The 25,704-nt window shown below is 48.8% G+C and overlaps 1 protein-coding gene across 6 annotated transcripts in view; it reads left to right on the top strand.

The window, feature by feature from the left end:
* The first annotated feature begins 2,060 nt into the window (after positions 1–2,060).
* NECTIN1 (nectin cell adhesion molecule 1) overlaps positions 2,061–25,704 on the top strand; it is a 195,974-nt gene continuing 172,330 nt past the window's right edge. For 2 of the 6 annotated variants that reach the window (XM_079954765.1, XM_079954766.1), the window contains exon 1: positions 2,066–3,233. In XM_079954765.1, the coding sequence (XP_079810891.1) occupies positions 3,152–3,233 (82 nt within the window). In that variant the 5' untranslated portion in view covers positions 2,066–3,151. Of the gene's footprint in view, positions 3,234–25,704 lie in introns of all 6 variants that reach the window. The other 4 variants (XM_079954768.1, XM_079954769.1, XM_079954770.1 and 1 more) reach the window with 4 other exon arrangements.

Raw genomic sequence — 25,704 nt, forward strand, 5'->3', positions numbered from 1 at the left:
TGGACCAGAGCACGCCAGGCACTCCTATCTTCCACTGCCACCCGCAGTTTGGTCAAACTCATGCTGGTAGCTTCAATAACACTGTCCAACCATCTCGTTCTCTGTCGCCCCCTTCTCCTTGTGCCCTCCATCTTTCCCAACATCAGGGTCTTTTCCAGGGAGTCTTCTCTTCTCATGAGGTGGCCAAAGTATTGGAGCCTCTGCTTCAGGATTTGTCCTTCCAGTGAGCCCTCAGGGGTTCCTTAAGAATGGATAGGTTTGATCTTCTTGCAGTCCATGGGACTCTCAACGTCACACAACTCTTACTCACCTTTTCTCTAAACTAGAAAGCCCCCAAGGTCTTTCCTCATAGGCGAGCTGCTGCTTTATGCTCTATCTATATCCCCTTGATCGTTTTGACTGCCCTTTTCTGAACCTTTTGCAGCGGTGCCATTTTCGAGGGGAGGAGACCAGAACTGTACAGTGGTACCTCGGGTTACAGACGCTCCAGGTTACATACTCCGCTAACCCAGAAATAGTACCTCGGGTTAAGAACTTTGCTTCAGGATGAGAACAGAAATCATGCTCCGGCAGTGTGGAAGCAGCAGGAGTCCCCATTAGCTAAAGTGGTGCTTCAGGTTAAGAGCAGTTTCAGGTTAAGAACGGATCTCCGGAACGAATTAAGTTCTTAACCAGAGGTACCACTGTACACAAATAAAGCAGCACCACAAATTTGTATAATGGCATTATAATGTTGGCAGTTTTATTTTCCATTCCACTGACCAAATGATGCTGTGGTTTAACTCTGTGTCCACTGGCGGAAGCTGTTCAGTTACAGCTCTGCCCCACCTGCCCCAGCCTCTACCTCCCTGCCTTCTTTTATACAGACAGCCCCTGCGTTAGGGCTGCCTCCCAGCTTCATCTTCCTTAAGTCCCATTACTGTCCTGTGGAACTCAGCAGGGAGGAAGAAGATGGGATTAAACTAGAATTAGTTGCTTCTGCTTGCGATTGGCTCTGTCTCAGCCTATGATTATGCTCCTTGCCTTCCACCCTATCACCACCACTAAAGGAAATATCCATTCACACATCCCATCTCTAACAGAGGCCCCTGGGGAGCTCACAATCACAGCAGAGGACCATAGCGAGAGCTTAGCAGTAGAACTGAGAAAGGGGTAATCTTGCAAGGATCACGCACAGTTCTCTTCCTCCTTTAAACACACCCATTTGGATCCATTCCTTCCATTTTGAGCCACCGCTGTCCCCACTCGAATGAAAGAGATCCAGGAGGGTCTCAATACAGTACCAGAAGGGCTTCAGTTCAAAGTGTTTCACTATGGCTGGATCAGACCCAGAAGGGCAGGGGAAGAAAGGAAAAGGTCAAGAAATGTAGCAGGGAGTGGGGAATGAAAGCAAAGGAAGAAATTGATAAAGGAATAAATAAGAATGGCTGTAGCTCCGTGGTACAGCACGCGGTCCGCATGCAAAAGATCCCAGGTTCAATCCCTGGCCTCTCCAGACAGACACGGGTGATGAGCCTTGAGCTGTTGCTGGACTCCAACTCCCATCAGTCCCAGCTAGCACTGCCGGAGCTCAGGAGTGATGGGAGTTGTAGTCCTGGAGCGCCACAACTTCCCCTACTACCCTGTCTCCTGGTGGGAAATGCCGAAGACTGATCTGAAACCCGGGACCGCCGCTCGCTGCCAGCCCGTGTCGACAACACTGGGCTAGTAACCATGGACCATGCAGCAACAGCAGCAGCAGCAGCTCCTGAGCTGCAAGAGGGAAAAGACGGAGGGGAGGATACCAGGGGCAAGGAGGAAAAGACGAACCGCGTGGGGGGCAGGAGGGGGAGTGGCGGGAAGCGTGCAGCCGCCCCACCGAGCCTCTCCGACCGTACCAGACGGACGCCGGAGGAACGCGCGGCACTGCGCACGCGCCCCTTTCGCGGAGAATTAACGTCGGCGCCCCGCCTGCTGTTTTGCATGCTGTGACATCACAGCCGCGGGGGGCGGGCCCGGGGATCCAGCGGCGGGGCTCGGGTGGGAGTTGTGTGTGTGTGTGTGTGAGCGCGCGCGCTCCGTTCCTCTCCCCCTTTTTCCCCGCTCTCTCTCTCTCTCGCGCGCGCTTGAGGGCGAGGGTGCACGCGCAGGCGCGCCCCCGCCGCGGCTCTCCGGCGGGCCACCCTGCTCCAGCTCAGAGCAAGCCGAGGCTGCCCAGAGAAAGGGAGGCGCCTCTCGCCGGTGCTGATGTTGCAGCGAGGAGCCGCTGCTCTCCTCCTCCGCCCTCTTCGCCGCTTCAGCCTCCTCGGAGTGCTCTCGCCAGTCCCAATCGCGGAGATCCGACGCCGCCGTTGCTGCCGCCGCCTCTCCTCCTCCTTCCCGCCTGCCGTGGGGTTCGCCGAAAGCTGGGATCTGCGAGACATGGAGCTTGTTTGGAGCACTTTGCTCCGCGCCGGGGCCCTCTGATCGCCGGGCGGCGGCAACAGCAGCAATAGGAGCAACAGCAACGTGCTCGCGGGATCCGACCGCGCTCGCTCTCTTTTTCAGTCCCAGAAAAGCCCCAAAGCCACGGGGGATCCGGCTCGGTGGCTGGCGAGAGAGGAGGGGGGAGGGAAGGAAGGAAGCGAGAGAAAGGAGGGAGAGAAAGCAGGGCAAAGCCGATCCCTGGTCGGAGGCTGTGCCGCCTCGCTGCACGAGGGGTGTCCGGAGCATCGGGAGATGACTTGTCGCCAGGATCCGGTCTAAGCAGCCCAGGAGGAGGCGGTCTTCTCCTTTCTCGCCCTCCGTGCTTGCCTCCTCGTTTCTGTGCCAGCTTTGGCCCCCGATCCCAGAGGAGACGACCGGACTGGGCTGGCCTTGGAGAGCGCAGGGGGCGATTGGCAAGCGGCTGGGTCGCCAAGGACCGCCCCAGGAAAGGAGAGCTTTGAGGGCGCGATCTCGGCAAGCAACTTGGGGGGCGTGTGTGGCTTGATTTCCTCTGGTGGATATTGTACTCCCCCTTTAGCCCTTTCCGGGACCCGTAATTTTATTTTTTAAAGGGCCGCCCTTTTTTGGCAGCGGATCCGATTGATGCTACTAGCGTGGGGGTTCTTCGCTTATCGATCCGCACCTTCGGCGTCGCTTCGTCTTTGTTTGAATCGCCAACCAGGCAACCTAAGGAACTCTCTCCCCGATGGCCGGGAAACTGCAGAAGGGCTGGTTTGGAGGCTGGTGGACTACCGGAGTTTGCTTAACGGCGCTTTCCTACGTCCCAGGTGAGCGATCGTCTGAACAAGACGCTCTCTTCTTTTTCGTGCCTCTCATAAGAATGATGGTTCTCCGGTGGAGCTACCTTGGAGCGTTTGGGTCTCTGTGTGTCTCGGGATCTCTGTATAGGAGACCGAGAAAGTTGAGCTGGGCAACTGGAGGAAAGGTTTGCCTCGGTCTGGAGCAGGTGATGGTGGTGGCACGAGTATGGCGAGAGGGTGGGCAACTGTCCTGGTGGCATGGGGAAAGAAAGGGGTATTAAAGATGCTGGGCATTGGATGCCAGCGGGTGCCAGGCTGGTCCTGCCAGCCAGTGCCTGTTTATTTTTTAAATAAAAACCCAGTCTTGGCCACCTGAGGTACTACCAGCTCCCTTCACCTGCTGGGTTTACAGGGCACGAGTGAGTGCTACCCTGGTTTTGCCAGAGCGCAGCAGTTGGGAAGGCTAGCTTGCTCCAGCATTGTGCCCTCCAACGCCCTAGGTGTGTTCTCCTCCGGGTCCAAAGCGTCAGGTAGAGAACGCCGCTCTTCTTCCATCGCCCACCCTTGACAGAATACGTCTTGGTTCTGATAGATGCCCAGCCAGCAGGGTACAGATGCCCTAATATACACCCTTTTCCTGCAACTCTCTCCTTTATGCCTGACTCTTGGTAGGAAGCAGAAAAGGGGAAGGTGCTGTCTCTTGGTACGATCTTGTCTTTTTTTCTTTTTAATTTCCTGCGCCCAGCTGGGTAGCTGACCCAGCTTGCCCACTCTTCCCCAACTGAAAAGAGAAAAAAAAACCCTCCTCTTTGTGCTTTTGTTTGCTTTGCACGCAGTGGGTTAATCCAGTTGTGGATTGGGGTGGGGGACACACACACATCCCAAGAAGACACAAGGTGGCTGTGCAGGATGATTCCTGGGGAGGCTGGAGACAGAGGCTTGGAGAAAAAAAACGGGAAGTCCAAGCCGATTGTGTGTCAGCGCCCTTAATGGAAAACCGTCTTCCAGGAGGAAATCCAAGTGTGGTTTTTGGGGGAGGTCTTGTTGGGAGGTTTAACTCTTTGGGCTGTGGAGGCAACTGGCTGCCCTGCAAGGAAGATGTGCAAGTGTGTGTATCACTGCCCCCAGGTCTGCCATGCCCAGCTTGTCTTGCAGGGGTAGGAAGGGGCTATGTGTGTGTGCTGCAGTGGGAGGGGTTGCCTTTTGGAGAGGGAGCACTGCAGCGGGCAATAAAAGGGGAAAGATACTCTGGGAGGATACAGCTGCTGCTGCTACCACTGAGTGTTCAGTTCCAGAAATGTGCAGGGAAGTGAGTGCCCACAGTTTGCAAGGAGCTGGAGAACCCAGAGGGGTTTTCCTTCTGCAAGCAGCTGGGTCGCTGGAGGAAAGCTGTGGTGGGAGCCTGTTCCGAGTCCATGTTCACTGCTGGCTTTTTGGTGCCCGCTGGAGTGGCAGTTGGCAAAGAGGTCTATTGGCTTGGCTCTCTGTAGCGGTGTTGCTGCTGCTGGTACAGCAGGGGGCAGGCTGAACTGAGGCCTGAGGATGGGCGGAAGCTACGGGGAGGGTAGGAAGTGGGATCCAGAGTCTTCAAAGCACACAGCAGTTGGTAGTGACCCCATCCTTTCTCACCTAGGGCCAGCAAGGTGGCATAACAGTATCTCATAGGAGGCGATCCCCAGGAACGAGCTGTGTTCATGATGGAAAGGGAGTCTTTGCCTTGGAACTCCTTCCATAGAGGATTTTAAGCTGCTGGTCCCTAGTGTTCCTTGCATTGAAAGAGAGGCTGCTCTGAAAGCTGGTTTTCTTGTCCCAATTCCAGAGTTGTGGCGGGAGAAGAGGATTCGGATCATAAGTTTAAAATCTGAAGAGAGGGGTACTGGGAATGTGATGGACCTCTAAAGTGGATGTTAGTTTTCCAGAGGCAGGTGGATGATTTAGGTAGGGTTACTTTTTTAAAAAGTATTTTGAACCTCAGGACTGGAGGCCAGCAGGTGAGACACTGGTGTTGTCAGAATTTGCATTGAGGGGGCCCCTTCTAACTCCATGCTCCCCAAAACTTCAGCACATTTCTTCTGTAAACTTCGGTGAATGGAATCAAATCCATGAAGTAATCTTGAGTGGGCTCTTACTTTCCAAATATATATATCTTTATGTCTTGGTAGCTTAATAAAATACTTAACACATGCACCCACGGTTTTGAAATCAATCTCTCTCTCTCTCTCTCTCTCTCTCTCTCTCTTTCTGTCTCTCCCCCCCCCCCCCCAACTTCCTTGCCAAGGAAAAAGAATCAATATTATGCAAGCATGCTTTCTGGGAATATTGTGTGTTTAAGAGCGGGGGTGTGGTGTGGGGAGTGTGTGATGTTTGTGTTCCAAAAGCTTTTAACTGTTGCTTCCTAGGCTCAAGAAATTCACTGAAATCTGCCTACTCAAACACACACGCATTGGTTTATCTATACAGTAGCTGAATGGGATATCTGGGACCAGAATGCCACTTGGAATTGAACTGCATATGTTAAATTTGAATAAAGTTCTCAGGGGTTTTCACACAGCTATTTGCAGAATCTTGAAGTGAAGAGGATTCTGCTTGCACATATGCATTCCGAGAGTTTGCTGGGACCAAAGTATTACAATGCATCTATCCAATATTTAGTCATGGATGTCACTCTTAAATTCTCTTCCCAGCACCCAAATCTCCTGCTTCTTTTTTTTTTTTTTGCATTTGGACAACACCATCCACATACATGGTGCTGTAAGTTTTATATGAGGAAAAAGTCCTTGCCCCAAGGAGCCTACAGTCTAAATGTTGATAGGCAAGGGTGGGGGAGAAAGAAGAGAGAAGTGGGGAGAAGCAAAGCTAACAGAGTGACTGTGAGCAAGTGTAGTTACTTAGGTGAGCAATTGTTTATACCTATGTATTAGAAAGGTGTAGTTTGTATTCTGATAGTAAAATAAATCCCACTTCCTTAGGCTTTTGTTTCAGTTGTGGATGAGGACAGAAGGTTTACTCCAAAGGCCTCATGTGGCTGTGCTGCATCATCATGCCAGTCCACATTGTGCCACTTTGAGCATTCATTCATTCTGGCATGTGTCTCAGAGCACCGTAGATGCTGATGTCTGTGGCAGTTTAGCTCACAAGGGCAGTTGAGACCACATCTGGTCTCAGGAGCAGAATGATATATTTCTATGGCATTTCCTGGTTATGATATAGCAGGCTCATCTATTAGCTCCCTTCCTTGATTCTGGGGTGCGGTGGGAGGAACCCCACTTGCATTTCAAGAAAAGCCAGTGCTAGCAGCTGAGGAGAAAGAGACCTTTGCTTTGGAAACTTCCTGCAGCTGGGGTGTCCAGCAGTTAACAGTAGCAGGGAGGTGATGCTTATATGCATATGATGAAACTTGTGGTGTGGAAATCTTGCACATTAGGGAGTGGAGGGAAAGGGAGAAGAGATTTAAGAGTGCATGATTATTGTTTTCAGTTCTCTCCCAGGTCAAAAGCACACGCTTTTAATTCACCTTGCTCCCCACTCCCCCTTATTTCCTGGCCTGATGCCCTGCACAGAGTGAATCTGCCTTCTCTTACCAGACGGGCTGCAATGGAATCGTCAGGCTGTCTTTAAGTGTTTTCTCCGCAGTATCTTTCATGTTGTTCATATGCATCCCTTTAGATATATTACTCTCACTACTTCTCGGTTTTGCCTGCCGCTCCTTATTACAATATTTGCTTTTTTCTCTTGCGCTAATAAAGGGGATCTATATATATATGCCGTAAAAGTGATGGAAGATCCCCTTAAGAAAAAAAAAAGCAGTATTGTATCCTGTTCCGTAAATGTGCCTTTAGTATGGTCGGCTCAAGTACCCATTGCGGATCTGCCTTCTGCAATCTATGATGCAACCCGTGTACTTTCCCTTCCCTTGCAGAGTTTATAGCAGGCTGTGGCACGTTTGGATGACTCGAGACGCAGGTCTGACTATTTAATACTCTGAAACATCCGGGAGTGGGGTGGGGGTGCAAGATGACAAACCGCTCAGGGCTGCTGGGCGCGATGCTCTTAAAAAGAAGCTTTTAAAAAAGAGGAACAATTTTGTTACTTGCCTGTCATGGAAATGGGTACAATGGTGGAAAGCACTGTTCATGGCACTTGGAGCAGACCAACAGTCTGTTTAAGAATGTGTGATGGTTTTGAAGATGACTTCTCTGTCTGTCTCGAGAGACAGTGGACTGTTCATAGACTTGCAAGACTGGGGGGCGGGCAAAGTTTCATCACTGCAACCCCCTGCAATGCAGAAATCACAGCAAAGTTCTTGCAATTAATTAAACTTACCAATCACTTGTTACCTAAAAGATCTCCAAGTGACTTACACTGCTACTTTCTACTGTGTGTCTGCACCTCTCCATCCTACATTACAATTGGTTTTAATGGAAGTTGCTTTGGGCCACTCTGTGAAAACCATACAATATAATAATAATATCAGTGAATATCAGGTGATGCACTAGGAATTTAGGAACAAGCCTGCAAATTTAGGAACAAGCCTGCATCAGGTATAGGTGATGCACTAGGAATTTAGGAACAAGCCTGCAAAAACCAAAAAGGTCCCTGTGTTTGCAGAGATTTAAAAAAGCCAGTATCATGCACAGCAGAAAACTTCATCAACAACAGCAGTAAATGGTAGAATGGAGGCAAAAAGCAGGTTCCAGATATTTTAAAAAAGATGGGATTGCATAGGTGTTCCACTTTGAGCCAAAAGGACCTTCTAGCTAGGATCTCCCCTGGACTGTAAGACTCAATTGACAGCTGCATTTATTTCCTCCCTCCCCTCCTCCCTCCTTTGAAGTTGGGTTTACACATCCCTTCCAACACAAGTAGAGGCTTGTGGTGAGGCCTGGGCATGAGATGTGCTGAGTAAGGGAAACAGGCTGTCTCTGCATTGTGTGTGCACGGTTGGGGGTCCGATGGGTCCCACTGACCCAGCAAAACAGTTAGCCTTAACCCTTGGAGCTTCAGAGCTCAGATCCAGCTCCTACAAGAACTTGCAATCTTGCAGGGGAGAGTGGAATTCTTCACCCCAGTTTCCCTGGCCATCATTTTGAGGGCCTTGCAAGGAAAGGTGGCAGTTGTTTGCTGTTGCTGCAGTTTTTATAAGCAGCACAAGGGAAATTGTCACCTCCTTGGAGCCTTGGGAAAACGCTGGGCTCCAACACTAAATAAACACACTCTCAAGTTCCTGAACAAACCATAAGTGATTATCATCAGTAGTTAATTCAGAGAGATGCTGGAACGCAGCCCTGCCTGGAAGCAAGTGCCCTTAATTTTCAGCAAAAGAACCAGCTTTGCTTACTGATTGGTATGCGAAAAGGCACTTTGCACATGTTCAGGGTCCATCCTGTATTATCATCATTACTTCCCATGTTCCAGGGCAGTGCTGAGGAAAGTAAAACAGGTTTGAGGGCTGATCCCCACTTCATGTTAATCCCTGATTAATATGCAGAGGTCAAAATAACACCAGGCCTTGTCAGTGACAGCGGTGGGGTGTGTTCCTGTCAGGGAGTCGCTGGGAACTTTCAGCACTGAGCTCAGTTAGAAGATGATGGTTATTTATGTCATCTTGGTGCTGTGGCTTTTACAGCGTGGCATAAGCAGAAGGCAGGTCCCTGCCCCAACGAGTTTACAGTCTGCATGTTGACAGAGGAGGTGACATTTTAAAAGCCTGTTGGAGGAAGGTGCTGCTTGAGGGATTCCCACAGACGTCTGGGTGGCCACCGTGAGAACACAGCTGGACTGGATGAGCAATTGGCCTGATCCAACTGGTTATTCTTAAACAAATTATTCAGTAAGCACTGGAAGTTCAACAGGGACAGGGCCCGTCTGACCTCAACCGTTCCTGAGAACTGGGCCCACCGTGCTGCTAGATACGAGCAGTGTTAGAAATTAGCCAGGCGCCAGGTGCATTTTGCACCAGCCTTTTGACCACTTTGAGACCAAGTGAAGATGTATGGGCACCAAGATGGCACCTGACATCTCCACCATCTGGGGATCCTTGGACCTGGACTGATTTCACACACTAGGTAAAGGTAAAGGGACCCTTGACCATTAGGTCCAGTCGTGGCCGACTCTGGGGTTGTGGAGCTCATCTTTCTTTATTGGCCGAGGGAGCCGGCGTACAGCTTCTAGGTCATGTGGCCAGCATGACTAAGCCGCTTCTGGCGAACCAGAGCAGGGCACAGAAATGCCGTTTACCTTCCTGCCAGAGTGGTACCTATTTATCTATTTGCACTTTGACATGCTTTCGAACTGCTAGGTTGGCAGGAGCAGGAACTGAGCAACGGGAGCTCACCCCATCACGGGGATTCGAACCACCAACCTTCTGATCGGCAAGTCCTAGGCTCTGTGGTTTAACCCACAGCGCCACCCGCATCCTAAGCGCCACTAATGCACACTGTTTCACACACTAATGTAGAATTCTATCACTTATAACTTGTCTGCACAGTCAGAAGGAATTTCTGGAACCACATTGCTTTTTCTGTGCAACCTGAGCAGGAGCAGTCACCATTAAGAAAAAAGAGGTTGGGATAGGTCAACTGGGATATGTGGACTGTCCCTGGATAAAGTAACTCTTCTTCTTTAAGTACTCAAAGTTCTTAACCCAGCTCAAGGTTGTCATCTGAACTAGCCAGATGTTTAACTGATAATCAATCACAGTCAGCCCATCATTTGAAAAATAAGGCTTTAGAGCTGTTTTGCCTCCAAATGGCAACTAGGCATTCTGTTTTGTTGACTGCAGCCTTAGTTTAAGGAGTCTAACTTATATATCTTGAGTTTCTAACACTGGTTAGGAGCCATGCATCTGAGCAATGGGGGACCACATACAGTGACTCCCCCAAAGGCCTCAGTGATTCAATGGGGATGTAAGAGATCTGGAATGGTTACTAAGGGCCGTGTAAATTAATAGAATCAGGGATGCAAGTGGCACTGTGGTCTAAACCACTGAGCCTAGGGCTTGCTGATTAGAAGGTCGGTGGTTCAAATCTCTGCGATGGGGTGAGCTCCCGTTGCTTGGTCCCAGCTCTTGCCAACCTAGCAGTTCGAAAGCATGCCAAAGTGCAAGTAGATAAATAGGTACCACTCCAGCGGGAAGGTAAACGGCGTTTCTGTGTACTGCTCTGGTTTCACCAGAAGTGGCTTAGTCATGCTGGTCACATGACCCGGAAGCTGTCTGCGGACAAACGCCGGCCTATAGAGCGAGATGAGCACTGCAACCCCAGAGTCGTTCGTGACTGGACTTAACTGTTGGGGTCCTTTACCTTTTTAAATTAATAGAAGAACCTTGAACCCAGCCTGATAGTATAATGGCAGCCAGGGCAAGCTTTTGAGAAGCAGTGTTAGGTGCTGGTGATAGTCTGTCCCCATCAATCGTCTTGTCTCAGCATGTTTGCAGGAGCTGGAGCCTCTGGGCAAAGCCCAAAGGTAATGATCTCCTGCGCTCCATTTGAATTTCATGAGGTTCTCTAAGTATGATGCAGACATGATGCTAGTCCTGCCCTGAGGACGTAAAGGTTAAGCAAGATGGACAGGGCAGAGGTGAAGGGAGATGGGACAAGGAGCAGCAAGCCCAGGCCAGGCCAGCAAGGGAGGATGAGCCACTAATGCAGTATGTGGAATTGGTGGGGGTTGTTACAGTCTAGAGAAGAGGGTTGGGAGGACAATTTTGGAGGATGACTAGGATTTAGGTTGAGGAATGGAATTGGCAAAAACTGATGCATGGTGAGAGTGGGAAGGGATGGCAAAAGGAGCCAACAGCAGGTTGCCTCCAGCCAGCCCAAATTAGGTATCCCTGGGATTTGCACATAGAAATTCTCTGGTTCAATTTGTGTCTTTGCCAGAAGGGCTGCAGCTCAGCAATAGAGCTTCTGTGTTGCGTCCAGATAGTCCCAGATTCAATCACAGGCATCTCCTGGTAAGACTAGGAGAGACCCCTGCACCAGAAGCCCCAGAGAATTGCCACAAGTCATTGCCACCCATGTCAAGTGAGATGCACTCAGTGCTCTGACTGTAGTATAGAGTAGCTTCCTATGTTCTTAGGCAGGCATCCCCAAACTCAGCCATCCAGCTGTTTTGGGACTACAATTCCCATCATCCCTGACCACTGGTTCTGTTAGCTAGGGATGATGGGAGTTGTAGTCCCAAAACAGCTGGAGGGCCTAGTTTGGGGAGCCCTGTTCTTAGGTAACAGACCTGGGAAGTTTGTTGACTGCTGAAACCCTAGGAACCTCTACATCAGAGTATGCCAGCCTTTCACAACCTGTTGCCCCCTAGACTACAACGTCATCATCCTTGAGTCCAACAACATTTGACAAATAGCAGGTAGAGGAAGGTTGGGGCAGCCCATGCTGAGTTGGACGGGCCAGTGTCCTGGCTCCACATAAAATGCTTTCATGTGTTTCTGCGTGTTCATTGTTAAGAGTTGTCTGGTCAGTTGGTCAGCCTCCTAGTTGGCCAATGGATTTCAAACTGTATTCTGCTGAGCCTTGAGGTTCTTTGGAAGTTCGCCAGAGGTTTGCCTATGTAAAGATCAGTAATAGGGACCTATCTGTCCAAAGTACAGCTTTTTCACTGTTATCCTTGCAGATGTAGAACGCCTAGGTTTTGCTCTTGGTTTAAATAGGATGAGCTCAAGTGTAAAAGGAGATCCATGGAGCATAAAGGCTATCCTTGGGCTACTCCCCATCATGGCTTCCTGTCGCCTCAATTATCAGAGGCAGAGAGTGACGCTGCTTCACTCATATCCTGCTTGTGGACTTCTCATTGTGGTACCTGGTTGGCCACTGTGAGAACACAATGCTGGACTAGATGGGCCATTGGTCTGATCCAGCAGAGCTCATCTTAAGTACTTATGGTGGCAGCTACTAACTTAGACTGGGCTAGATTGTAGGCCCTTTGAACAATCCCCCAGAATCCTCTGCAGTGAGCTAGAAATCTACAGCAGATTCCTTTGGAGTGCAGTACTCCTTTGGTAGATCAGTAGATGTGGAAATACTACCTTAAATATAGAAAAAACTCTGTTGATATGACAACTGTGTGTTTTTTCCCTTGCACACTCCAAAAATACAACTAGATGCCATTGTTTATGGGATAGCATTGAACATGTGTTCCCTTGCACACTCCAAAAATACAACTAGATGCCATTGTTTATGGGATAGCATTGAACATGTGTGTGTTTTGCTTCTCATGGGATTTGCTAGAACCCACCAGCCCTGGTGCAGCCAGAGGCAAATGTCTAGACTTGGAGGGGAGCAAGTACTGGTTGGAACCAGAACAAACCAGTGTGATCTTGTCTCATCTTCTATAGTTGGTTCTCTGCTGTGGCTGATGGAGAAATGAGCTTGAGAACTGGACAAGCATTGAATCATTCATTTTCAAAAGCGGGCAACATTTTTAAGTGTTTGCCTAAATGAGTAGTGTATGAATGAACCCAGCAAGCGTTTGGAAACTTGTGCATCATAAAGGTATTCCCATTGGAGAGCCAGGGTTGGCCTCAGCTCTCTGCTAAGCCTAGACTGTGGCAAAGCCTGCTTTGGTACTTTGCCGTATGGGGAGAGAGAGGGAGAAGCAGAATTTGACCCAGATGCATCTGTCAGATCCTGAGCAAAACCCACCAAATCTCATTTGAAGCATGCACCATCCCATTGCATTTTTGCTTTTCTTCGTCTGAGATCCCATGTGCAAGGAGACAAGGCTTGGTTGGTGCTTGGAGCATGGATAGGAGATATGGGGGAAAGGGTTTTTTTTTAGTGGGCATGAAGAAGCAGCCTTTCTTGGAACGTTGTTCCTTGGCTCAGGACTGCCAGTGACCTTGGCGAAGTCTGGAAGCTGTGTCCCAGGCTTCATTCTGCCTTCCTCACCCAGGAGCTTGCTACATGGTTATTATTTTATTTTGGCACTGCCATTAATCAGCACTGAAGGCTCCCGCGGGCATCGTCTTGCACCCGAGCTGAGTCAGAGGAGGAACCGGAAGATCTAGCTCCCAAGTGACCTGCTTTCCCAGGCCTGATCTAGCCAGTGGCACCTCGCCTCCTTCTGTCTGCTGCTTTCCCGCTCTCTTGCAGGGAAACAGGGGCTGTGTAATAAGCCAGATAGCGCCCCATGGGGTGCGGCATACAAACCTAGATAGCGAGAGGAGATAAGCAGGGAGAGGTTGCAGAGGAGGCCAGGAGGGAACAGACATTGGCTGTGCTTCAGTGAAACAGCTGTAGCCCCAGGCGAAAAGAGGTTCGGCACAACAGTGCTGTGTCATCAAGATATTCTGGCCTGCATGGGTGCGCCCCCGTGGGTGGGTTAGGCCCAAGATGAAGGGGTGGGGCAGAGAAAAGCCCCCTCTTGCTGTATATTTCAGGCAGCATGGTGCCACGGTAAATAGTCATGGCTTACCCCAAAGAATCCTGGGAACTGTGGTTTGTTACGGGTCCTGAGCGTTGTTAGGGGATGCCTGTTCCCCTCCTAGAGCTACAATTCCCAGAGTTCTCTGGGAAGAGGGATGGATTATTAAGGCTTTATAGGAGTTGTGGCTCTGTCGTGGGAACAGGGGTCTTCTAACAGCACTCTTAATTGAAAGTTTTTGAACTGTTCTAAACCCTATTTTAAATTATTGTAACCTTCTCTGGGACTTTAGGGTAAAGGGCTGGTTAATAATAATAATTATGATATTATTATTATTAGTAGTAGTAGTAATAACTCATTACTTTCTTTGTTTTATACTGCACCATTGGTGTGAGTCTCATTTTACAGAGCACAAAAAGACAGCACCCTGCCCCTAGGACTTTGCAATCTCGATTTCAAGCGTGGGAAGCAGCCGAAGAGGAGAGAGAGAAAAGGGGGGAGGAATGAGGGATGAATGTGCTTCGGTGCAGTTGCACATTCGCAGGGCTTATTTTTTGCTTGGGATGTGCATCAGCAGATGGGATGCGTTTGCAGGTTTACAGCCCCTCCACTCGAATCCAGCGGATCCCGTTTCCTGTTCTGCAGGTGCTTAGCACCTGGTGTTATGGCTTGCAGCCCCCTCCCTTAGCAATGTTTGTTTATGGGGCTGTGTGTGCGTGCATGTGTGTGTGTGTATACTCTTACATCTGTTTGCCATTCTGCACGAGGCAAAACAAGATCCATTAGAGCAGAGGGGAATGGAGGAAACACAGCAAGAGACGTGCTACTTTCTAATTAAATAATAGAGGAGGGGAAAACAGCTCACTTACTCAACGGCATCTGAAATTTGCCGAGCTCGGGAATCTCTTGCAGTTGTGGTGCCACCCAGGCAGCAGCTTTGCCATGGGATTTGCATTTTGTGGGCATGGGGCCAAGTGCCTCTATTCGATTCTTTAGGTAGAATTCAGTGTATGTCCAGTTGGCGAAGTGTCTCCTCGTAGTATAGATGTGGGGGGGTGGGGGGATTAGTTTGGATCACATTTTCATGCAAAGCTCCCTAATTAGCATTTTTTCAAACCAACATGCCAACCCAAATGTCGCTGCTCTTCAAGATTCGCCCTTCTATGAATTTTGTGATGCAGTTCTCTAGTAGTAGTAGTAATGAATTTTTTATATGAAGGGGAAGTGTGCCCCCAGTTAGGGAAAATCACGGCAGAAACGCATTGCACTGGAGAAACATGTTTGCCAAAATGCACATCATATGTGAAATGCACCCACAATTAGGATTTTCCATGCAGGCTTTTGCAATGAAGTTGGTAAACAGAGGTCGAGAAGGGGGAAGCGAAACTTTAGAAAACCAAGGAACTGAGAGAAATGGAAACTGACAGATTCGCCCATCGTACATTACATCCCCCCCCCAAGTGTTAAAAGCAGAACTGTAAATAGGAGAGGAAGGAGCTGGAGAAAATATGGGTGATTACAACATACACATCAAACGCAATACAGGACTGGTGACGACAAATCCAGAGCAATTCATCATGTCGTGCATCAGCATTGACAAGGGATAGGCCAATAGGCAGCCAGTCTGTAGAACTGGGCTGGGTTGGTTGTCAGTCCAGTTGAGCCAGCCACAACACTACATGGTCCGGAATAGGTGAGATCAAATGCAGGAAAAGCTACAGTGGAGGATCAGGGTGACCAAGGGCAGATGGATATTCAAAACCAGAGACGGTCCAAGGAAACACAAACTTTGGCTAAGTCTTCACACATGAGACAAACTACACAGACCGAGGAGGAAGGCTGAGGCTGGGGGTTTATAGGGCCTAGCTGGCTGGGAACAGGGGGTGGCCAGCTGACCAGGTTCTCCAGGAGGCTGGTCCTGCAGCCTTGGTGGTGCCCTCGAAGCAAACAACTCCGTCTGCTGCCGAGTTCTTCAACTCTGTCTCCCAAGATGTTGTTGGACTCCCATCTGCTTCAGCCAGCTCAGCCAATGGTCAGGGATAGTGGTAGTTGTGATATTTAGGGACCCAAGGTGGAAGAACTCTGGTCTGCTGGGTTTTGCAAAGGAAACAACACACCAGTGTAGGAAGTAAGGCATTGGGCCTCGTAAGCTGGGGGTCCCCATTTGAGACCCGCCTGCCGGCCTCACCTCAGGGCTTCATGTATTGTGTGAAGCGGTGCTTCTATACTTCCTGCAGGAGCTGACAGCTCAGGTGTTTCGTGTCACTCGCTCTTCTGTAGCTTCTGATGCCGGCAGGTTGTTTTGTGGTAGGATGTCAAGCGTTTGAAAGGCAAGCCCCGGATTCCCCAGCTGGTAGATGTCCCCAAGCACCACTCCTCCAAAACAGCCAGCAAGTGTCTCTGAATACAATAGGAAGTCTGTTTGGGTGTGAAATTGAGGGGCTGGAGGAAAGTTATTAATGGCCACACAGTCACAAATAGCTTCCCTTCCCTGCTCAAGGCTTTAATGCATATTACATCACCAGATGTGGGGATGGACAAGTTTTGATTGGCTCTCCACTTGTGGCCTACGTAGGCCCATCTCCTTTTTAAAATCCTGCTTCTGAATCCCAAGTTTACATGCAGAGTGGCAAGGGTCTTTCCCCCAGAGGCTGGAGATTGCCCCCAAGGCCTTCTGAATATACTCCACCAATAAGGTACAGCCTTTTTCCTGTAGAGCTCTCATGCTGACAGGTGTGGGGTTTGTCTGGGCTCAGTGTCCTCTGACCAATACAGGTCAAGTGATGGACCTCGACTGCTATTTGTATATAGGGTTAACCCTTGCGGGTTTTTTTCTTCTGTTGATGTTGCATCTCAGGCAGGGCTGGCCCGAACATTAGGCAGAGTCAGGCGGCAGGTCCTGAGGGATGGCAGTGAGACACAGCTGGGTATCCCTCTTGACCTCTGCTCCCTTTAGCTATCCTGCTGTCCTCAGATGCAGAAGAGACCAGTGCCCTCTTACCAGTGTTGCAATAAATTCAGCTGTCAGTCCAGTCAGCTTTGGTGTAGATGAAGGGGAACTACCATCCTTTCATTTGCCTCAGGCAGCAAAATGTTTTGAGCCAACCTTGATTTTGGGTGTGGATATTTCTAAGGCTTCCACGAAGAAATATGACGGCAGGGGGAGGGGAATCGAATCCTTGCTAATCCCTCCATAAACCTCTGCCGTGGCGCTAGATGAAAACTTGCCAGTCACCTACTGCTAGCTTCTGGAGTTAGCGTGGGGCCAGATGCATTCTGGGAGCTCTGACGTGTTTTCATGCCGGTGCGGTTGTGCCACTTCTTGCTGTGCTTGTTTCTGAGTCCACAGGCCTCAGGCTTCCTAATCTCTCTCTTTTCTTGTGGCTGGAGCTTTGCTTCTCTCTAAAAAACAACAACAACCCATCTCTTTCCTGCCTCTTTTTTATTTCCCCCCTCTGGTGGCTTCAGTCTTCATTGCATTGCACAGATGTTGGCTTTGCCCTCTCAAAGCCGGCTGTGTCTCGTTCGGTATGTGCTGGACGCACAGCTGTCCTGCTGGGTGTTATTTATAGCTGAAGCTGCAAATGCGGTCATTTTTGGGACATCTGTACGTCGCCTTCCTCTGCCATGCCAGGTGCGGCCCATCAAGCTTCAGGCGGGGATGTGACAGGACTGCGGACCAGGGCACAGCGCCGGCTCCATGGCACGTGCGGCATGGACTAGTCCCCTGCTAGCGGAGCCCAGGGTGGAGAAGCGGGAAGTGGGAGAGAGGAGCTTCGGAACACCGCGACAAAGCAATTGTTGCCCGCTAGCTGTGCATCTGTGGCTGGCAAGACCGTGTGGCTTCAGTTCAGCTCCAAAGATGATGATCTGAGTCACAGGGCAGGCTTTATCTTGGTCTCCTTCCAGAGGGGATGATCGCAGCACAGAGGGATCTTGAGGGATTGATTTTCCTGGCATTTGGGTCGCTGTTAGTGTTGCTCAAGAGCCAAAGTCTCCCTGGGATGCTGGGAGTCCGTCATTTTTTATGCCGTGCACGGTGGAGGTGCTGGATGGAGGGAGACGTGAATGGCACGAATCAAGAGCTGAGAGGGAACTTTAGTCCATATCTCTGCAGAAGCCAGTTCTTGAGATCTGGTGGCATGCTTCCAGCACCCTGTCACTCTCAAGTGTGAGACCAAGGCTACAATCGCATCATACATTTAAACCGCTATGATACCACTTAGAACAGCCATGGCTCCCCCCCCCGCCCCAAGAATGCTGGGAACTGTAGTTTGTTAAGAGTGCTTAGAGTCTTCTAAGTCTTCTAGTGCCCTCCTAGAAATATGAATTGACAAGGGAGGGGAGCCAAATGGACAACTTGCAACATAGAGTTCCAAAGTTCCAGGGCAGCCACTGAAAAGGCCCTGCTTTTTTTTGGTAGAGAACTGTCCCCAGGAGACAGAATTTGAAATGGAGCTTCATTGGTAGATCTTACGTTTTCAACTAGATTTGTAGCTGTCATTTATAGGGCAATGTAGTACAGTCCTTCCAGTTTCTGACAAGAACCTAGGAAACCAGGGTTCAAACCAAAAGCTCATTGAGTGATCTTGGGCTCATCACATTCTCTTTGCCTAACCTACCTCGCAGGCTTGTTGTTTCAAATAATAATAATAATAATAATAATAATAATAATAATGCTGCAAAAGTGGAGCGGGAGAGAAACATGTACACTGCCTTGAGGTGCTTGAAAGAAAAGCGGGATGTAAATAGAATGACAAGAATCTTGCTATTTATTTGACACATTTCTTGAATTTTCAGATTGCTTCATCTGCATTTTCTGAGCAATCCTCAAAGTAACCCTGTGAGGTAGTCCTATGGGATTATCTTCATTTTACCAAAGGAGGGGTAGGGATGTTGTGTGAGGTCATATTTAGGGTGAAATTAGGGACTTTCCCAGCTTGCTTCTTGATCTCCTAACCCCCATGCTTCATTGTCTCACCATAAGCATGCAGATATTTTAAAAACTGGATAGGGAAGAAGGAAGATGACCAGTGGCTGCATCCATTGTGGAATAGGCACAGGGAAAATGTGGTCTTAAATGACAGGAAGGCTGGCTGAGGATAGGGAAACGTCCACATCCAAGCCCACTAATGAAATATGCTGCCTAGAAATGTTGGGGGTTATTTTTCCTAAAAAGACAGTCTGCACATGTTTGTCACTCCTCTGCCAAGCAGATAAATTTCCGCTAGGCACAGATTTCATCAACCTAACATCCTAAAATGTGTCTTTTTTTTTTTCCTAAAGGAAAAAAGAACAGCAGCACACCACTGCCAACTTTCTAGTCCTTAAGGTTATGAGGGAAGATTGGCTTGAAAAAGTCTGGACAAATGCCTTGTAAAACCTTAGAAGACAGAGGGAGGCCAACTGTCAGGTTGTGGGCCGTCAGTTCAAATCTTATCTTAGAGTGATTTTTTTTAAACTAAAGTTTATTTTAACTGCACACTTTGCAGTTGATCACACACCCTCAAGAGCCCACGACACTGAAATACAATCTCCTGTATCAACAAGAGGTTTTTTTCTGTCTTTGGTTCTCCCAAACAGAAGATTATAGGAGGGCTGATGAGTCTTCTCCAATCTGCAAAGCAAAACATAAGAATTTACAAACTTCCTTTTTTAAAAATTCAAAGCAGAGATTCTCAGCTTGCTGAATTCTATACCCAATATATGTATTTTCTGTGTTTTGCATTTCCTTTAACCAACACAGTTTGATTCAGTTGTGGAGAAGTCTGATAAACCTGGACTGATTTCAGACTTGTTGCTCAATCCATCCCTTAGAATTCCCTGCTTGTTAATCTGGTGCTGCACACATCATGGAATTGATTATCCCAGTCCCTGGTAACCTATACATTATATGCCTGGTGCAATTGTTACTTAATTATGGGAAGGAGGGAATCATAGCAGCTCTGACGGCGAGGTTGCGGCAAATTTGCACAGTCATGAATTTACAGTGTTACAACATCTAGAATTTACAACGTTCCCACGTTAGCTAATTCCGTGGCTCATTTGCAAGCTTCTTCCAGAGTGCAGATTTGTTTCACACACGAGGCCTCTCAAGTCACAGGGGAGTGTACCCAAAATTTTCCTGTGGCTGAAAGTGTTGGGGGTGGGGGAGATAGTTGAGAGTGGGCAAACCAAGACACAGTGTGAAAATAGCTGCTTTCAGGTCCCAGAGCATAAGCTTTGGGGGCAGAAAACACAGGCAGCCCCCCTTGTATCCAATTGACACCAGAGTTTGTGGGTTCAGTAAATAATTGTGGGACTAAGCAGAGCTTGCAAAGCAGGATATCAGATATCATAGAATCACAGCGTCTGTCCCATACAGGAATCGAACCTTCAACCTTGGCATTATCAGCACCATGATGCCTCCAACTGAGCTATCCAAGCACAGGATGCCAGCTTTTAAGCTGCTCAGAGCTTCTCCTCAAAAGGAAGAGCTATAAGCAACTGGAAACCTTCCATTTGGCTTTGTTTAGCCTTCGACTGAGCCCAGCTGCACTGTTATCTCAGACTTTTTTAGCTGAGAGAAAAAACGAGTAAGAGATAACGTGATAGAAGTTTATAAAATTATTCACGGCATGGAGAACGTGGGCAGGGGAACGTGTTGTTTCTTTCATGGACATCTAACAAAACTGAACATTGGAAGATTCAGGGCAGATGAAAGGAAGGACTTCTGCACACAGCTCATAGTTCAGCTATGGAACTTCCTCCCACAGTAGGCACCAAATTGGATGGCTTTAAAAGAGGATTAAACAGATTCATGGAGGATAACCAGTTGCTTGAAACCGCAGGAGGGGAGAGGGTTCTTGGGCTCAGGTCCTGCTTGCAGGCCTCCCACAAGCATTAGGTTGACCACTATGAAAACAGGATGCTGGAACAGATGGACCATTGGCCTGGTCCAGCAGTTTCTTCTTATGTTCGTATTTTACTGAATCCATGGTTTTTCGTTCTGGTGAACCAACTTGGTCACCTGTTTTCTGACCAGTGGCAGACTTTGCCTTCTAGTACAGCGGTACCTCAGGTTACAGACGCTTCAGGTGACAGACTCCGCTAACCCAGAAATAGTACCTCGGGTTAAGAATTTTGCTTCAGGATGAGAACAGAAAGCGTGCTCCAGTGGCGCGGCAGCAGTGGGAGGCCCCATTAGCTAAAGTGGTACCTCAGGTTAAGAACAGTTTCAGGTTAAGTGCGGACCTCTGGAACGAATTAAGTACTTAACCCGAGGTACCACTGCACCATATTTTTCACTCTATAAGACGCACCAGACCATAAGACACACCTAGTTTAGTACCTCGGGTTAAGAACTTTGCTTCAGGATGAGAACAGAAACCGTGCTCTGGCAGTGTGGCAGCATCAGGAGGCCCCATTAGCTAAAGTGGTACCTCAGGTTAAGAACAGTTTCAGGTTAAGAATAGACCTCCAGAAGGAATTAAGTTCTTAACCCGAGGTACCACTGTATACAGTATCTCAATATAGGAAGATGTCTTACATCAAGTTGGAATATTTGTCCATTTAGCTTAGAGGTAGTCAACATGATGCCCTCAAGATGTTCTTGGAAGCACATCATCCTTGACCATTGTCTGGCCGTGGGCTGATGAGAGTTGGGAGTCAACATCCAGAGAACACTCCACTGGCTACTGATCTAGCCCAATACATTTCTCCTGACTGACAGGAGGTCTCTCTGAAGCAGCCTTTTCAATCTTGGATCCCCAGATGTCATTGGACTATATCTCCCAGCATCCTTGATGAGGGTGATGGAATTGTAGTCCCAAGAACTTCTGGGGACTCAAGGTTGGGAAACACTGCTTTGGGAGTCTCAGATGGAAGTTTTTTCCCATCCCCTATTAAACCGGCAATGGCAAAGACTGAATGTGAGATGTTCTGTGTGTGTTCTTCCATTGAGCTGTAGTCCTGGTCCATCCCAATAGGTACAGTCAAAACACGCTCTAGGAAGGGAACCATGGGAAGCTTGTATCTTCCCATGCTACCCAAGGGAGCTCCAGTTCCTGCTGTTCTGTGAAAATGGGATGCATGACCCACAATGTTCTTCCTGCTCTTCTGTTTCTTTCCTTCTCTGATGTTAAACACAGCAGGGGGCAGGTTTTATTTGTGTTTTAAATAAAAAATTGAGCCTGCAGTATAAATACCAAAAAGGGGGGGGGTTATGGTCGCCCTCTCTGCCATTCAGCCTACTTTCCTGGAGTTTGGAAAATGTTGCTAGCCTGGGGAGATGCATCTTTCAGAGAGATTTATAATTGCTGCTTTCAAGTGATGTGGAAAATGAACTTTCCTCTCCCCATAGCCAGCCTGGCACTTCTCAAAAATTAATTCCTTTTTATTTTCAGGGGTCTACTAATAATTAAAAGCAGCATCTCATTCTAGGCATTCTAATTCTTTAAAGGTATAATATATATGTAGTCTCCAGGGATGCAAGTGGTCCCAGGATGCTGCTCTGTTGCCCTGCTCTGTTACTCAGCCCAGCTCTTCCTGCCTCTGGTTGACCATGACCAACAAATCACAGGCAAGTCTTGGCATCTCTTGCTCATCGTGAATCATGCAAATAAACACAGGCAGCTGCTGTGGTGAGCAGGACAGAGATTTAGGCTCTTGGCAGCTCCTTGAATCAAGATTGGCCAACACTCATTGTTTATTTCCTCTAATACAGGGGTGGGGGACCTTTATCAGTTTGAAGGTTGCATTCTCTTCTGCAAACTGCAGGGGAGGGCGGGGCTAGAGGAAAAAAGTAGGAGGAGCCACGGACATGAACATTATTTCAGTACACTAGGCTTGTTTCTGGACGCCCCTCAGCCTCCTTCCCCAGCAGGAACATGACAGTCATTATCAGTGTTCAAGGACACATTCCAGGCAAGCCAAAACACTGGAGGGGAATGTGATGCAAGGTCAGTGAGGGAAGTAGCCTGAGAAAAGGGTGCGTGGCTGCGGAGGCTGTTTGGCCTGGGAAGAATCCTAGGGGCCAGACATTTGCCCCTTCTCTAATGCATTGTTGGAGAACCCAGTATCACTGGATCCAGTGTCACTGGATTGCATGTCCCATCACCCAGACCATTGACCATGTGAGCTGATGGGGTATTGGAGCCTGTGAACTTCTAGAGTACCACATTCCCTGCTCCACTGTATTGGGCTGCCTAAGACTGGGTGTACCATCTATAGATGGATGGATGGATAAATGCTGCCCAGGGGTGTGTGGATTGGTGCGGTTGGATGCTGTAATGCCCCTGCCCCTCGAGGCATACTCAAACCTAAACTTAAGAGTACTGTATTTTTCGCTCTATAAGACACACCAGACCATAAGACGCACCTAGTTTTTGGAGGAGGAAAAGAAATATTCTGAATACCAGAAGCCAGAACAGCAAGAGGGATCTGGCTTCTCGGATAGCCTCTTGTTGTTCTAGCTTCTGAGATAGCCACGTGAAGCCTCTCCCGGGTAGCGGGATGAAGGCTCCCCCTGCCCAGAAGAGGCTGCGCGCGGCTAAGCCAGAAGCCAGGACAGCACGAGGGATCTCTGCGCAGCCCTTCTCCCTCCTCGGGGAAAAGCCCCCAAGAGCCACACACATGCTCCACGGGGCTCTTTAAAGGGAGCGCTGAGCAGAGCCTCCCGCCTGCATTCACTCCATAAGACGCACACAAATTTCCCCTTACTTTTTAGGAGGGGGAAAGTGCGTCTTATAGAGCGAAAAATATGGTATATATATTCTGCAACTCTGGATCTTGTGAAAACAGGGTTGGTTTGCTTGGGCGGCATCCCTGACCTCTGACAATGCTGTTTGCTTGTCTGGATGGAGGAATGTGTAGAAAGTGGTGTGTGTGTTTTTACAAAGTGAGAAGCTTGCTTTTGTTGCCCTGGCCACTTGTGCCTCTGGTTCTGCTGGCATGAAGTGACTTCTGGAAGGTGGTCCTGTAGGGAATGTGGCTCTCAAGCTGGAAAAAAGTTCCTTGGGCCTGCCTCCCGTTGTGAGAACTCTGCTGACTTCCAGAACCCCTGCTCTCTGTGTACCGGTGTCCTCTTGCTCTCCAGAGCAAGGAGACATTGGCTGAGATTTTCTGTGTTGATGCCACTTCAGAGGCACCACAGCATGCCTCTTGCGATTCCAATTAGTGGGGGTTGCGCGGCTGCAGCCTGACAGGTCAATCGATCCCACTTTATATGGGGAGAGCCTCCTCCACGAGGCTCCCAGGCCCCTGGGGCGCCGATAGTACGCAGCTGTGTACATAGAGGGCTTGTTTTATACCCTGAAGTGAATGATAACAGTGCTGGGTTTGAATACTATCAAAGGCAGGCCTGTGATTAGGTCAAATCTGTAAGTCCTGGACAGAACATTGTGTTTTATAGCAGGGAGGGGAGGGAATCTGTAGCTTTGAGGCTTTGCTGGATTATTGTACAACTCCCATCATCAATGCCCCATTGAGCAGGGATGATGGGAGTTGGAGTCCCTGGGGTTCTGGAGGACCACAAGGTTTTCCTACCTCTCTGTATAAAGTTCCATATTCACTTGGGTGTTGTTAAATGCCACACTCCTTCCTGGGAGATCAGAGCAATGCAACAGGCCTTCCCCAGTTTATCCTCTCAACACTCCTATGATGTAAGAGTTTACAGGGAAGGAGGGGAGGGGGAGAGAGAGAGAGAGAAGGACTCCCAATGAGCATCATTTGTGCAAGGATTTAAATTCAGGCCTCCCCCCGGTCTAAATTCAGCACTCTATCCATCACAGTTCATTGTCTCCTAGGTTTTTATGAGCTCCATTGCATTACATACAAACTTGTCTTTTATCAGATCAGACCATTGTTGACATTATCAGCTGTTGGCTCTCCAGAGATTCAGGCAGGAGACTTTGCAAGCCCTATCTAGAGACACCAGGGATTGAGCATGGAACCTTTTGCATGCACAGTATGGGCTCTACCACTTGAGCTACAGCCTTTCCCCACCGGATTACTTTCTGACGTAAACATTGCCTGTTGTGGCTGGGCTAGTATCCTTGCCCCGCTCCTAAAACAATTGAAAAATTCCTTCCCTGACTACTTTGAATTTAGGAAAGCTGTCTTATACTGAGTGAGACCTTTGGTCCATCCAGTTCCATATTATCTACCCTGACAAGCAGAAGCTCTCTAGGATTAGGGACAGGAGTCTCTTCTAGCTACACCTGGAGATGTCAGGCATTGAACCCACAAGACCTACATGTGGAATAGGTGCTCTGCCACTGAGCTGCTTCCCTTTTCCTTCTTTGTGTTTCTTACCTGTTTTATTTGTATATTCCTTGGGGCAGAGCCCTCCCCCCCCGTCCCCCTCCCCCACTTTTGTTTCCAGCTCCTGTGCTTGAACTGATCTTGGGGCACATTTGTTTTAGATCTGGTCCTGGCAGGTCTGCGTTCCACTCTTTACTCACCTGTGAAACCATGTTGGCTGCATCACAACTTTGCAGTGTCCTGCACCTATAACATGGGGTTATTGCTGATTTGCCACAGCAGGGTGGTTGTAAGGGCAGGGATGTGTACGGAATTCACTGTCAGAATATCTCAGGAAAATAGTTATTCCATGCCTCTGCGATAGCTCAGTCAGTAGAATGACCCCCACCCCTGCAAAAGATTTCTGCATTGCAGGGGTGGGGGTCAGGCTAGATGACCCTTGTGGACAAATTCCAGCCAGGCAAAAACACTAGAGGTGCAAAGCAAGGCAAGATGTGTTGGAAAGGTTCCAAGGGCTAGATGGAAAGCCATGGAGGGCCACATCCACCCCTGCCAAACCTGAGGTTCCCTGCAGTAGATTCTCTCTTCAATGTGCTCTGTAGGAAAACTGATATTGATAACTATTTATTTAATGCTTGAGCAGGGATTTGGGGTAGAAGGTAGGTAGGGAATACTACTTTATCCAAGGGCAGAAGAAACACCAACATTTGGGTGGGGAAACAAGCCAGTTTTTATGGCTGTTCCTCTTGCTTTCTTGCTTTCTGATCATTGAGATGGCGAGGAGGCCAAACCTATTAGCTCCTGCAGCTTGGGTTCACTGCTTCTCCTGATCAGAGTGTCTCATGGGGAGCTGTGAGCGAGGCAGCTGGATCTTTCAGCAGCA

The sequence above is a fragment of the Podarcis cretensis genome, assembly GCF_951804945.1.
Source record: "Podarcis cretensis genome assembly, chromosome: 15".
Taxonomy (NCBI): domain Eukaryota; kingdom Metazoa; phylum Chordata; class Lepidosauria; order Squamata; family Lacertidae; genus Podarcis; species Podarcis cretensis.